This window comes from Capsicum annuum, chromosome 2 (genome assembly GCF_002878395.1).
Source record: "Capsicum annuum cultivar UCD-10X-F1 chromosome 2, UCD10Xv1.1, whole genome shotgun sequence".
In the NCBI taxonomy this organism is placed as follows: Eukaryota; Viridiplantae; Streptophyta; class Magnoliopsida; order Solanales; family Solanaceae; genus Capsicum; species Capsicum annuum.
In genome coordinates this window covers 125,406,991-125,421,990 of record NC_061112.1, presented here as the reverse complement: position 1 = coordinate 125,421,990, position 15,000 = coordinate 125,406,991, and the positions used below count along the sequence as shown (strand labels likewise).

The 15,000-nt window shown below is 33.5% G+C and overlaps 1 protein-coding gene across 2 annotated transcripts in view; it reads left to right on the top strand.

Annotated features, from left to right (window-relative positions):
* Window positions 1–8,000: 8,000 nt before the first annotated feature.
* The window catches only part of LOC107859267 (pentatricopeptide repeat-containing protein At4g02750), a 12,902-nt gene continuing 5,902 nt past the window's right edge, over window positions 8,001–15,000 (top strand). Inside the window, exons 1-4 of one of the 2 annotated variants that reach the window (XM_047406858.1) lie at window positions 8,001–10,758; window positions 11,646–11,746; window positions 14,077–14,185; window positions 14,275–14,453. In XM_047406858.1, coding sequence (XP_047262814.1) covers window positions 8,248–10,482 — 2,235 coding nt within the window. In that variant the 5' untranslated portion in view covers window positions 8,001–8,247 and the 3' untranslated portion in view covers window positions 10,483–10,758; window positions 11,646–11,746; window positions 14,077–14,185; window positions 14,275–14,453. The remainder of the gene's footprint in view (window positions 10,759–11,645; window positions 11,747–14,076; window positions 14,186–14,274; window positions 14,454–15,000) is intronic. The other variant, XM_016704216.2, reaches the window with a different exon arrangement.

Genomic DNA, 15,000 nt, shown 5'->3' with positions numbered 1-15,000 from the left:
TACATGTCAATTATTACTCCCTCCGTCCGATTTTACTGATGACTTTTTGATATGGTACACCTATTAACAAATAATAATTGGTAAAGTAATTTTACCATATTACCCTTATTAATTGATATTATTTGGTACTCTCTTTGTTCGATTTTACTTGTCACAATTTGAATTGACACACCGATTCAAAATATCAATTAATAACATGACTGTTTTACTACAGTACCCCTATTAAATGATATTTACATTGTGTTATGGCTGTCAAGTGGGCCGGGCCAACCCGGAACCGACCCGTGCTATATAACCGGGTTGAGGGCCGGTCCGGGTTGGGGTCTAAGTGGGCCGGGCTGGTTCGGGCTCAACATTAAAAAAATCAAAAACCACCCTAACCCGGCCCACTTAACCCAACCCGATCAAACCCAATTAAAAAACCGGTCAAAAATATAAAAAAAAAAAACTTTTTTTTAATATACATTATATATACCCACCTATATACATTATAAATACGTTAAACAATATATATGCACTATATATATAGTATATACTACATTAGAATTTAAAAAATATATACACAATTACACATATATACGCACCATCCAAATATATATGTACTACTTTAAACTTTAAAGTTTAAATAAAATATACTACGATATATATATATATATATATATATATATATATATATATAATTATATACACATGTATACATTAAATATACACGTCTATAGAGGATCTATTCACATACATACACTCTATTCTATGTATATGTAATACTTTAAATGAGATATACTACAATATATATACATTACAATATATATTTGTATAGTTCTATATTAATTTATAAAATATATACACATATATACATTAAATATACACGTCTATAGAAGATCTATTCACATACATACACTCTATTCTATGTATATGTAATACTTTAAATGAGATATACTACAATGTATATACATTGCAATATATATTTGTATAGTTATATACTAATTTATAAAATACATACACATGTATACGTTAAACATACACGTCTATAGAAGATCTATTCACATATATACACTCTATTCTATGTATATGTAATACTTTAACTGAAATATACTATAATATATATACATTACAATATATATTTGTATAGTTATATACTAATTTATAAAGCATATACACATGTATACGTTAAATATACACGTCTATAGAAGATTTATTCTCTTATATACACTTTATTCTATGTATACGCACCATTCAATGTATATATACTACTACTTATAAAATATACTACATTATATATACATTACAATATATATAGATATACTTATATACTAATTTATAAAACATATACACATGTATACGTTAAATATACACTTCTATATAAGATATACACACGTGTATACGCACCATTCAATGTATATATACTACTACTTATAAAATATACTACATTATATATACATTACAATATATATAGATATACTTATATTGTAATTTATAAAACATATACACATGTATACGTTAAATATACACTTCTATAGAAGATATATGCACAAATATACAAAACATATGCTACTTAATATAATAAATTAATAATATTTGGTAGTAAATTAATAATATATTAGAAGTAAGTTTTTAATTTAAAGTAGAAAACTAGAAATTCAATTTAAAATTTTAAATCGTTAAATGAAAAAATATAAAAAGTAAGGACTAAGGAGTGAATGAATTTGGGAAATTTTATTGATTGCAAAATGATCCAAAATTTATAATTTACATGAATGAAAAATCTATAAATTATGCATCATTTTTTCCAACTCATTCATGTTAATATTAATGGGAACTTGCATAGGATAGTCGAAGTCAACGGGGGCAAAACTATGCATTGGACTTGATTCTGCTGAGTTCTCCCGTGAAGTCATAATTTCTTCAAGTTTCAGCTCGTTGCTCGGCTCGGATTCCATTCCTTGGTTTCTTCTTTCCGCTCTAATCCAATCTCTGAGGCAAACTAGAACATTCATTGCATTGCTTCCCAATGAGTGTTGGTTGTCTCCAAGCTGCTATCGTCCCTGACTAAAGGCGCTCTCTGATGCAACGGTTGACATTGGAACATTCAAGATATCTCTAGCTAATCTTGAAAGCACAAGATATTGTGTTTCATTACTCCTCCACCAATCCAACGTGTTGATCCGTCGTCTGTGATCCTCTGGTGCCGTCCGAAGATAATAATTCAGCTCTTCCCGATAATTTGATGTGTAAGTTCTCTCATCAACACTGTTCTAATAATTTAAATCATAAAACGAATCAGAAAAACTACTATGTGCCGGCCTTTTAGAAGATGATGGCTCCTCGGGATGATGAGGAGCGACAGTTGGAGTGATATTTGTAGGTACGGCTAAATCAAATAAATCAGTATAGTGATTATATAATTTTTCTATGTAATCCTTTGCATCAGTCGTAGCCGTCCACAAATCAGGTTGTACTTGTTCAGAATCATGGTTAGTATTTATTTCTAAGTTAGTATAAATAAGAGTACTAAAGTGATACATATTATTATATTTCATGCACGAATTTAGCATAGCACCAACCAAGTAAATAGGGGGAATCGGGAAAAAATATTTTTTTAATTTCGTAAACATGGCGCCAACAGCTTCTTTATAACCTTCTTTATTTTTATATTCTTTTAGCAAACCAGAAATATCGATTATATATGCCAAAATATTACAAACAGTAGGATAATAAGCACCGGAAAATTCAACCATAGCTACATAAAAATTTTCTAAAAACTTAACAAGATCATTAATTACAACCCAATCAGAATTATATAGCATGAAATCAGCAGAATCAGCAAATGAACCGCAATGTTGGTTAAAAGCTAGTGTAATAGGAATTTTATATTTATAACAAGTTTTTAAAAATTCATACGTAGAATTCCATCTAGTATCAATTTCCTCAGGCATCAAAATCGGTGTAAGTTCATTTTCTTGACATTTAACTTTAAATTCTCTAATTCTCGATCTACGATTATTTCCTTGAATAAAACCAACAGCAAGGCGAATTTTTTCAATATAAAACTCAAAAAACTCAAGACCATCTTTTACAATTAAATTATATATATGACATGCACACTTAATATGAAAAATTTCAGGCAAGGGCGGAGATAGCGTAGATTTTAATTTTTTTATAGCAGTGTTGTTGTTAGAAGCATTATCAAAAGCAATACATAAAATTTTATTTTCGATACCATAATATCCGGCAATTTTAACAATAGAATCAGCAATAAATTGTCCAGTATATTTACGATCTTCATCATATAAAAAAGCAAGAATACGTTTTTGCATCATGAAATTACTATCCATCCAATGACAAGTAACGGTTAAATAATCATTTTTATTTACAGTACGACCAAGATCAGAAGTTAGGGACAATCTACATTGAATATTTTTTAACAATGTTGATAAATAAAAACAATATTGTGAATGAAGTCTAAAAATATCAGACCGACAAGTAGTTCTAGGAATACCGTTAAACATAGGATTATAAATTGCTTGTATATAACGAATAAAGGCATCAGAAGAAGGAAAATTAAAAGGCAAACAACCCACAGCTACCATTTTAGCTATTTCTTTCCGGTCCCTCAATTTATTATACTTCTTCGCTACGTGACCGATTGCTGGGTCCATTCTAGTTTGCATTGACCCACCAACATCCCCACCACCTTTTGCAATATTTAACTCTCTTTTGTGATCTTCAGCTACATGTCTCATTAACATACCCGTACCCCCTTGCTTGCCTCCACTTCTATGCTTATATATTTGTTGACAAATATTGCATTGCACCTCAATATCTGATATACGTTCAAAAAATTGCCATGCAATACTAGTTCTTTTACGAGGTTTTGGGGCACTGGGAGGACGGAAAGGGAGATTAACTGATTCAGATCTAATGTTAGCATCTCCTACTGCGGGTGTCTCAGCAATATTTTCATTATCTTCGTCTAAATTAACCGCATCTACTTCATTTTCTTCTTCTATACCGTAATTTTTCTGAGCTTCTACATAATCCATATCGTGAGCACCTACACCTATTTCTTCCTCAAAAGGTGTACCAAGCGGTACCGGAGGTGAAGGCACACGGGTATATCTACTACTTGAACTACCTCTACCGCTAGTAATTCGCTTTTTACTACCACTACCGCTTCCGGGACAAAAATTTTAACACCTTTAGTAGCGAGGTTTCTTAATTTATCCATAATATAAATTAAATTAAACTAAAAATATTCAAAATACACAAATATAATAAAATTAAATATTAAACAATTAATACAATAAATAAAAATTAAACTTACGAGATGAAACGACAATATCAAATTTTGGAAGTATCCGAAGATTGCGACTTTAGAAACTTCCGCTCGTACTTTGTAAACGAAAAATTAAAAAATTAAAGTGAACACTTTAAGAAATTAAATATATTGAATATTTGAGAATTGAGAATTGAGAATTGAGATTTGAGAGAGAATGAGATTTGATAGAGTGAAAAATTATGTGAAAAAATGATTTGAAGTTGTAGGGTATTTATAGATTTTTCTTTTGGATTAAAGAATATTTTTTAAAGTTTTTTGTTTTTTGTTTTTTAATAAATGAGCCCAAACTAACCGTTTGGACCCAAAAAGGGCTATATAGCCGTTGGGCCAACAACCAGTTTGGCCCAAAAGTCAAAATCTTCATTTATCTAAAAAAAAATTTATCCGGGCCGGGCCGATTAACTGGCGGGCCTGGACCGGGCTTGGTCCGGGCCGGGTTAGCCGGACCCATTTTAAAAAATAATCGGCCCGGGACCCAGAACCCTAAAGCCCTAGGGCTTACCGGGCCGGGTCAAATCGGGTCGGGTTAGTTACGAGGGTCGGGTTGGGCCGGCCCACTTGACACCCATACATTGTGTCTTGAAGTAAATTTGAAAAAAATAATAATTAATGTTTAGGATGAAATAGGAAAAAAGAAGTTATTTTTTCTTGATGTGAAAAATGATAAGTAAAGATAGAAATTCAATCAGAAAATTATTGACAAGTAAAAGTGAACGGAAGGAGCAATATGTATTGAAAAATGATTTGAATAATAAGTAATTAATACAAAGAGTAAAACGTCAAAAAAAATTATCTTTTCTTAATTTATCAAAAATAACAAATAAAAATTAAATTAAAAAAAATAATACAACAAAAGCGAATGAAGAAAGCATTTTCTTAATAAGCTTACTAAATCAAAATGTGACAAAGTAAAAAATGTACGAAGGGAGTAATTAAGTTCTCGAAAGTTTCCAAAAAGAGTTGAATCGTTGCAGCATATATATATATATATATATATATATGATACTATATGTCCTATTTTACTCGTCTCAAATTTTCTAATTTGTTGTTCCATTTTACTTGTCCTTTTTTACTTATCAAGACAAGACAATTTTTTTTCCCATCATATCGTTAGTGTAATTAATTACTCCTTATTATTAGTATTCTTGAAAAATGTTGCAAAGATGAGTATCATTAAGAGTACACCATTAAGAATATAAATGGTGTTTTGGTATTAGTCATCCATCAATATTGAAACTAACAAGAAGACACAATTAAGAGGGGCAAAACGATAAAGTTACATTACCAATCATTATTTTCTTAATAGTCGTGCCATCCCAATTTGAAATGGATAAAATGGGACGGAGGTAGTAACTAAAGTGTGGGAAACGAAGGGACGCCTGCCCAAGTAATGTGAAGGTTACAAATACAACAATGTACCATAAGGTTGTAGCAAGCTAGGATAACAACATCAATACTCCACTCTTCCTTTTCACAGTCCATCGTCCCCTTCTTTTTAAACATAGCACTAAGAAAAGAATATACATAATTCCAGCCATAAAGAATTTAATATTTGGACTCGAAATTGGATTTACAAATGATATATATATATATCCAACTTTATCGGATTATACTTGATATGTTGATCAATGTATGATTTGATGAAAGTTAAAGAGTTTAATCTGTCAACAGAAACAAGAACAAGCTTCAAGAAGCTTCCTTAGGTTTGAAAAAGTTGAGTTTATTGGTTTTATTTGTCTATTATAAATGCATGCTTGAGTTTTCTCTTTAGACATTTATTTACGATAGAGACTAGCTCGGCAATGTAGGAGCTTACAATAATTTTCTAATTTTTATGGACTACTTCCTGATCAGAACTAATTTGAGTTTAATTTAATCACTATATAAAAGAATGAATGGCAGGAAAGTAAACTTGCAAGATTTTGGCTTAATAGTTAATAAAATAGATTAAATACTTTTAATTTTGTTGATGTTCTTTTATTAAGAGATGCTATAGTTACGAGTGTCTTTCCATGATCTTTTAGCCTTAGAATATATTTCAATTCTGATGGTAGAGTTATAAAGGTTTCTATTTTTTTGTTTTTTCATTCGATGTTTGGTACCCATATTGAAACTCGATTAATTTAAATTTGCATCGAGTAGGACCTCATTCCGCTTTCTACGAAGGACTTTTTCATACTCAAAGTTATAAAGTTACATAGTTTTACCGACATATGTTATTCAACTAAAAGATAGATCAACTATGATCTTTCCGTCCATCTTTAGAATCGTTGGCCATAAAAATTCAAAATATATTCACTTTATCTGATGTGTTGAAGTTGAAAATAGAGTGAAGTTGTTTTGGCCATAGTATTTTAAAAATAGAATATTTTTTAAGTTAAAAAAATATAAAAAGTGAAAATAAATTTTTAAAATTTAGAGTTTTATGAAGATTAGGTCATTTTATAAAATTAAAAAAATATATTTTTAAAAAAAATAAATTAAAAAATATAAAAATTGTATCCAAAAATAATGAAAATACCTCTTGTGGTGTGTTTCAAAAATTTAAATATTGTGAAAATATATTTCAAAAATATATATGATCAAACAAATATTTTAAAATATTGTGAATAATACACATGACAAATGTCTACTTAATTATCTAGTAAATTAGTACCTAACTTTACTTGTTCAATTTAAAAGATCAAGATATAGTTACTACTCCCTCCCTTTCGAATTAGATAACTCCTTTAGTCTTGGCACGCCCATTAAGAAATTCAATACTTAGAAGTGTATTTATTCTTTTACCATTCTTATCATTATAAAATTCAATAATTAATTAAGCATGGAAACTTGGTGCAATTATTCCAATTCATGCATGCATAAGACTACTCTTGAAAGGAGAAGAAAAAGTAAAGTTTTATACTTAAAATTAGTATTGAAAATATAAAATTGTTTCTTTCAATAATTTAAAAATGTGGTTATATTTAATACTATCAAGGGTAGAATGAAAAAAATATGTGTAAAATATTCTTGATTTTATAACTTGAACAAGTAAATTAAAATAAATATTTTTAGAAAGAAGTCCAACTAAAACGAAACAGAGCAAGTAGTTTGCATCACTTTTATCCTTGTTATTAATTACTCCCTCCATTTCGTTTTAGTTGGCGTTTTTTCTAAAAGTATTTATTTCAATTTACTTGTTTAAGTTGTAAAATCAAGACTATTTTACACATATTTTTTCTATTCTACCCTTGATAGTATTAAATAAATCACATTTTTTAAAATTATTGAAAGTAACAATGTTATATTTTCAATACTAATTTTAAATATGAATTTTTTTTTCTCTTTTTAAGAGTAGACTTATGCATGCGTGAATTGGAATAATTGCACTAAATTTTCATGTTTAATTGATAATTAAATTTTATAATGTCAAGAACGATAAAAAAATTAAATACACTCCCAATTATTAAATTTTTAAATAAATATGCCAAGCTAAAGAGTCATCTAATTCAAAATGGAGGAAGCATTATTCATATTTTTGCATGAAAGTTCAAGTGCCAACCAGCTTCTTTAACTACTATTTATTTCTTTATTAAAAAAATATGTTATTACTATTTTTAAGTAAATAAAGTCTTATAGTATATGATTAAATAAAAAATTTAATATTTTCTTTTGAGACGAATTAAGAAAAATAACTATACATAAAATGAAAACTAAGGGAGTATTATTGCTCAATCAGCTTATCAAGTAAAAAACATGCAAAATTGATACCAATTGAGTAGAAAAAGAAAAATCTGAATTATATGATATAAAATTGAAATTTATTTAAATTTGAAAAAGATTACTTGGCTCTTTTATGGCAGGGAGAAGTGGTGGGCAAATTCGTTACAACACCCACTGCAATCGTGAAGGGAAAATAATTTATTTGAATGGCTGGTTTAAGTAGAGGAAGCAGAATAATCTTCCAGCAAAATCTGAAGATAACACAGTTAGGAAAAAGGGGACAAATAGATGAAGCTATCAAAGTGTTCAAAAGTATTACCCACCCTAATACTGTCACTTACAATTCTATGATTTCTGCTTATGCCAAGAATGGTAGAATTATCAATGCGCGCCACCTGTTCGACAAAATGCTGTACAGAAATTTAATTACTTGGAATACAATGATTAATGGGTATTTGTTTAATGGTCAAATTGATAAAGCGTGTGAACTGTTCGATAAAATGCCTCAGAGAGACCATTTTACTTATGCATTGATGATAACTTGTTACGCGCGTAGTGGGGAGCTTGAAAAGGCTAGAGATGTTTTTGAGGCGGTTAATGATAGAAGTAATGTAGCTTGTTGGAATGCGATGATTACGGGTTATGCAAAAGCGGGAAGGTTAGATGATGCTAGGAAAATGTTTGATGGTATGCCGGTAAAGAATTTAGTTTCATGGAATTCGATGCTTTCGGGATATACCCAGAATGGGGAAATGCAATTTGGGTTGAAATTTTTTGAGGGTATGGAAGAGAAGGACGTCATTTCTTGGAATTTGTTAGTGGGTGGGTTTATTGAGGCTGGGGATTTGGGTTCTGCTAAAGAGTTTTTTGCTAAGATTCCTAATCCGAATGTTGTTTCATGGGTGACAATACTGAGTGGATATGCGAGGTATGGGATGATATTGGAGGCTGAAATGATTTTTGACCAAATGCCGGAGAAAAATGAGGTTGCTTGGAATGCCATGTTAGCTGCATATGTTCAGAATGGCAAAACTGACATGGCTGTATCGTTATTTAATAGAATGTCTCAGAGGAGTGCCGTGGCTTATACATGCATGATTGATGGTTATTGTCGTGCTGGAAAACTCAAAGAAGCAAGGGATTTGTTGGATCAAATGGCATACAAGAATGTTGGTGCACGAACAGCGATGATTTCAGGGTACATCCAAAACAATAGGGTGGATGAAGCTCGTTGGGTATTTGATCAAACAGCTGAGCGTGATGTTGTTTGTTGGAATACAATGATTGCAGCCTATGCTCAATGTGGACGGATTGGCGAAGCTTTTGATCTGTTTGAAAAGATGGAACCAAAGAGCATAGTTGTTTGGAATACCATGATAGCAGGTTATGCTCAAGTGGGACAAATGGATAAAGCACTTGAGATCCTTAAGAATATGGGAGATAGAAATGTAATTTCTTGGAATTCTCTAATTTCAGGTTATACCCAAAATGGTTTTTATGTAGATGCACTTAAATATTTTATCATGATGACACGTGATGGCAAGAAACCCGATCATTCTACATTTGCTTTAGTATTAAGTTCCTGTTCGAATCTTGCAGCAGAGCATATTGGTAAGCAACTTAACCAACTGGCTAACAAAACCAGTTATGTGAAAAATTTATCAGTTTGTAATGCTTTAATCATTATGTATGCAAAGTGTGGAAACATCTCTGATGCAGAAAAGATGTTTCAAGATGTTGACAATGCTGATGTTATATCCTGGAATTCCTTGCTTGCTGGATATGCTTTAAATGGATACGGGAAGGAGGCTGTCAAACTTTTTCAAGAGATGGAAGACAAAGAAGTCGTTCCTGATGAAGTCACATTTGTTAGTGTTTTATCTGCATGTAAGCATGCTGGCTTGAGTGATGCTGGAGCAAATTTGTTTGAGCTCATGACCAGAAACTATTCTATCGCTCCTTCGTCTGAACATTATGCTTGCATAGTTGACTTACTCGGGCGATCAGGGAGGTTAGAAGAAGCTTTTCTTTTAATAAAGGAAATGAAAACAAATGTCACTGCAGAAATGTGGGGTGCCCTATTTGGGGCTTGTCGCATGCATAACAATATAAAGATCGCTGGCTGTGCTATTGAGAAACTTCTTGAACTTGAACCTCATACGTCTACAAATCTAGTTGTCTTATCAAACATGTATGCTGAGCTAGGAAGATGGGGTGATGTGGAGAGAGTTAGGGAAACAATAAAGAAGAGTGGAGCAGGTAGACTACCAGGATGCAGCTGGCTTGAGGATAGGAATCAGTTGCTTGTTTTTCTTTGTGGGGAAGATACTTCACCGCAAGCTGTGGATAACTTTAATGTGTTATTCACTTTAACTGCACAGATGATGGATATGGGCCATATGCCGGCCATGACATCATTTTGTCTCGACTCAGATAATTGAGCCATAAACGTGTATTTTTAAGTTCCAAACATGCATTCACGAAATCACTTCTGGTTTAGGGCTGCAAGGTGGCTTTGTATGACTACGGCACACAGGAAAATCACTCCAATGTCTGGGAAATCTCTTGCATCTGCAACAGAATGAATACAGAGCTGGAATGGGATTCTGTTGCTTATGAGTCAACTGCTGTATCTGGATAGATGGTTAGTGCTGATCTTTGCAGTGATTATATGTTAAAGCAGCTGATAACCATGAATGCTACGCTGGTGTTGCCAGGTATGTGAATCTTAGTTCGCCCTTACATAATGTGCATATAATAATACTTGTTGTATCTGCTGTCTTATCATCAATCTTTTTCCTCTATCCTTGTAGTATCTTCCATCTTTTTATCATCCTTTTTTTCTTTATCTTCCATCTTTTTATCATCCTTTTTTTCTGATCTTAGAGAAAACTAAAATTGCCCATATTTATTTACCGTCTCTCCTTTTTTCATTTCTATAACAGTTCATGCATTGTAGCATTATGCAACATAATGAACTTTGCTCTCTTGAAGGAATTTCTGATTTTTGTCTGGTTCTTCTGCTCCATATCTATGTGAATAATCATCTGTGTAATGATCACAAGGATGTGAACTGTTTGTAACTTTAATTTCTAGAGTTTGATGGTTTTTCAATTTAAAACAGATAGATAATAATCTTTTGACATTGAATTTTGCAATTATCCTAGTTCTTCGAAACTAAGACACTCAAATGTGGTGTTTTAACTGATCCTTTTCTTCTTTATCTGTTTTGGTTTCCATTTTCTATTTAAATGTGTATTAAAGTTTCATCTGAAGTGTTTTACTCCCGCCGCCCATAAATACTTGTCCACTTTTGACTTACCACATACCTTAAGATTTGAATATAATAATTTTTTTGCATTGAAAAATGCAGTGAGTGATGTATTATATTTAATATCAAGGGTAAAATGGTTAAAAAAATAGGTAAATTATCCATTGATTTTATAAACTGGACAATTATTGTTGGACATCCCAAAATAAAAAAGTGGACAAGTAGAGATGGACGGAGGGAGTAACATGGCTAGTTGTGTGTAGTGTCCAAGCTGCAGACAACGACCGGGTGAAGTTACAAGGAATGTTTCTTCTAAATGACTCCCAATCTCAGGTTGGTGTCTTTCTAGGAGGTCTACCTCCAGGCACGGGTATCTCCCTTAATGGCTTAGTCATAAAGCATGCATCTAAAGCTCCTCCTCCACCAGGATTGAGGTCAATCGAATCACTTTAAATCCTCAAACTGCTCTTTTCCTCCTTTTTTAAAAATTTACTGTGAACTTGGTGAAAGGATATAGAATTATTGATAGAGGAACTTGAAGCCTAATCTTTTCTGAGAAAGTATTAGGTTATACCACTTAAGCTCGCTAGCTGGCACTTGAACTGTTTGATCTGTTTAAACATTAAGTACTGTTATGCTTCTCCAATCATTACCTCTCTGTACGGCATTCTAAACATTTTACTATTTGATTTTTCATCTCTTTTAGGATGTTGATTTTGGCATTAATAAGATTACAAATGCTAGTCTTTATGATGACACAAATGGCTGGTTGCCACTTGGAACTGTACAACGAGCGTTCATGCCTTCATGGCACTTAAGGGAGCAGTTACATGACATCTGGACTTATGTACATTGTTGTTGAATTATGTCTGATTTTCATTGGAGGTGGAGTACGATGATTCCGTTATATAAAAACAAGGGTGACATTCAGAGTTGCACCAACTATAGGGGTATAAAGCTGTTGAGTCATACTATGAAGATTTGGGAGAGGGTGGTTGAGCGGAGATTGAGGAGGGTCGTGTCCATTTTGGAGAATCAATTTGGTTTTATGCCTAGTCGCTCGACAACAGAGGCAATCCACCTGGTGAGGAGATTGGTGGAACAGTATAGGGAAAGGAAAAAGGATTTGCACATGGTGTTCATCGACCTGGAGAAGGCGTATGACAAAGTCCCTAGGGAGGTTCTTTGGAGATGCTTAGTAGCGAGAGGCGTCTCGGTGGCGTACATCAGAGCTATTAAGGACATGTATGATGGAGGGAAGACTCGGGTGAGAACGGCGGGAGGGGACTCAGAGCATTTTTCTATCGAGACAGGGTTGCATCAGGGTTCGACTCTTAGTCCGTTCCTGTTTGCATTGGTGATGGACGTGTTGACGCGGAGTATTCAAGGGGAGGTGCCTTGGTGTATGTTGTTTGCGGACGATGTAGTGTTGATTGATGAGACGCGGGGGTGTGAATGAAAAATTGGAGGTTTAGAGGCGGCAAACCTTTGACTCTAAGGGGTTCAGGTTGAGTAGGTCCAAGACGGAGTATATGGAATGTAAGTTTAGTGACTTGAGGTAGGAGGATGATGTGGTGGTGAGGTTGGATTCCTAGAATGTTTGTAAGAGGGATAGTTTTAAGTATCTTGGGTCTATGATTCAGGGGAATGGCGAGATTGATGAGAATTTTTCTAACCGTATTGGAGCAGGTTGGATGAAGTGGAGGCTCGTCTTGGGAGTGTTGTGTGATAAGAAGGTGCCACTTAAGCTTAAAGGTAAATTCTACAGAGTGACAGTCTGTCCAGCCATGCTATATGGAGCAGAGTGTTGGTCAGTCAAGAACTCCCACATTCAAAAGATAAAGGTGGCAGAAATGAGAATGTTGCATTGGATGTGTGGACTTACTAGAGGGGATAGATTTAGGAATGAGACTGTTCGGGAGAAGGTGGGAGTGGCTTCGATGGAGGACAAGATGCGGGAAGGAAGGTTGAGATGGTTTGGGCGTGTGATGAGGAGGGGCACGGATGCCCCAGTTCGTAGGTGTGAGAGGCTTGCGTTGGATGACTTTAGGAGGAGGAGAGGTAGGCCGAAGAAGTACTGGAGGGAAGTGATTAAATATGACATGGAGCAGCTTCAGCTTACTGAGGACATGACCCTAGATAGGAAGGTGTGGAGGTCGCGGATAAGGTTAGAAGGCTAGGATGTGTGCGTGGGTTGTAGCCAGTAGTTAGAAGAGCTCATGTATAGCCGGGTTAGTAATCCTAGGACTGTGTCCATAGGTAGGAGCCCCTAGTCAGGAGTGTTTGGGTGTGGCGGGTGTCTCTGGTCTGTGAGTGTATGTTACTACTAGGTGGGGGTCGTATTCCAAATGTCCTATTTTTTATCTCTTATTTCATATTGCGCTTATTTATCTTATTTCGTAGTGCTCTGATTTCTATTTTATTAAGTCTTTCCTGTTTAATGTTATGCCATCCATCATGCTTCATGTCTCATTACGCTCTTGTTTACTATTCTCTATCTTGAGCCGGGGTCTATTGAAAACAACCTCTCTACTTCTTTGGAGGTAGCGGTATGGACTGCGTACATTTTACCCTCCCTATACCCCACTTTGTGGGAACACGCTGGGTTTGTTGTTGTTGTGTTTGCATGAGCTTGCTTGGCATTTTCAGCATGTGCAGTCATGGAGGGAATAAACGCAATAGTCATTGGTTAACTTATTAGCCTTTCTGCACACGAACTTATCCATTGTTTTAACTGATAATTCATACAATATTGACTGTGAAGGTGGATTCTGAACCCTGCTTTTGAATGGGTCGTCAACAATGGTGTCACTGAGCTGCTGGTTATCCATAAACTGCCTCTCAAGGAACTTGCAATTACAACATGGCATGTGGTGATGATCAATTTCATATCAAGTCTTCTTATCATTTTTAATATTTTCCTCCTAAAACGTGATCATTGTCTAAATATTTTCCTCAACAGGTGAAACACAAGGTTGTAACCATTGATGGATACCAAGGTGTTGCAGAAGAGGAAAGTGCCCTTCTTTGTGGTGTTGCTCAACAACCGTTGGTGTGGAGATCACCAGGAGCCTCCTGATTTTTAAATATATTGATGTTGCAGTAGAGGAATGTGCTTTTCATTAGCATCCGACAATGAAGGTAATTGATGATCTAATGAACTATTTACTTTAGAGCTTTTTCGTTTTTCTTTCTCTGAACTTAGTAGTTTTAATAACAATTTTGGATTCTAGAGATTAAATTTATAAGATAAAAATGAAAATAAATAAATAGATATCGAGAAGTATATATGTTATGCCCACAATATTATGTACTTTAATGTTTCTTCTTCTTTTTATAATTTCTGGTTACATAATGATATTCTGATGCTAATAACTCAATTAATGTCTTTCCAAGTTTCATTCATAACAGTAGACTAGTTAAAACCCAAAGATGTTCAAGATATAGAATAGTATGATTAGAACATGTTTTGTTTACCCTAATAATTATTAATGAAAATGGAAACATTATCCACAACTCATCCGTAATCCAAAGACTCAAGTGGATCATAAAGTTTGTAGATTTGTTATATTTTTTCCTTTGTCTGGAGACTAAAAGATTCCTTTTTTCGCTTTCTCATATTACGTCCATAAAATTCAAATCACTTAACATGCATCAAAGGGTAAGTAGTTTTTGTTTCAGGGACTTA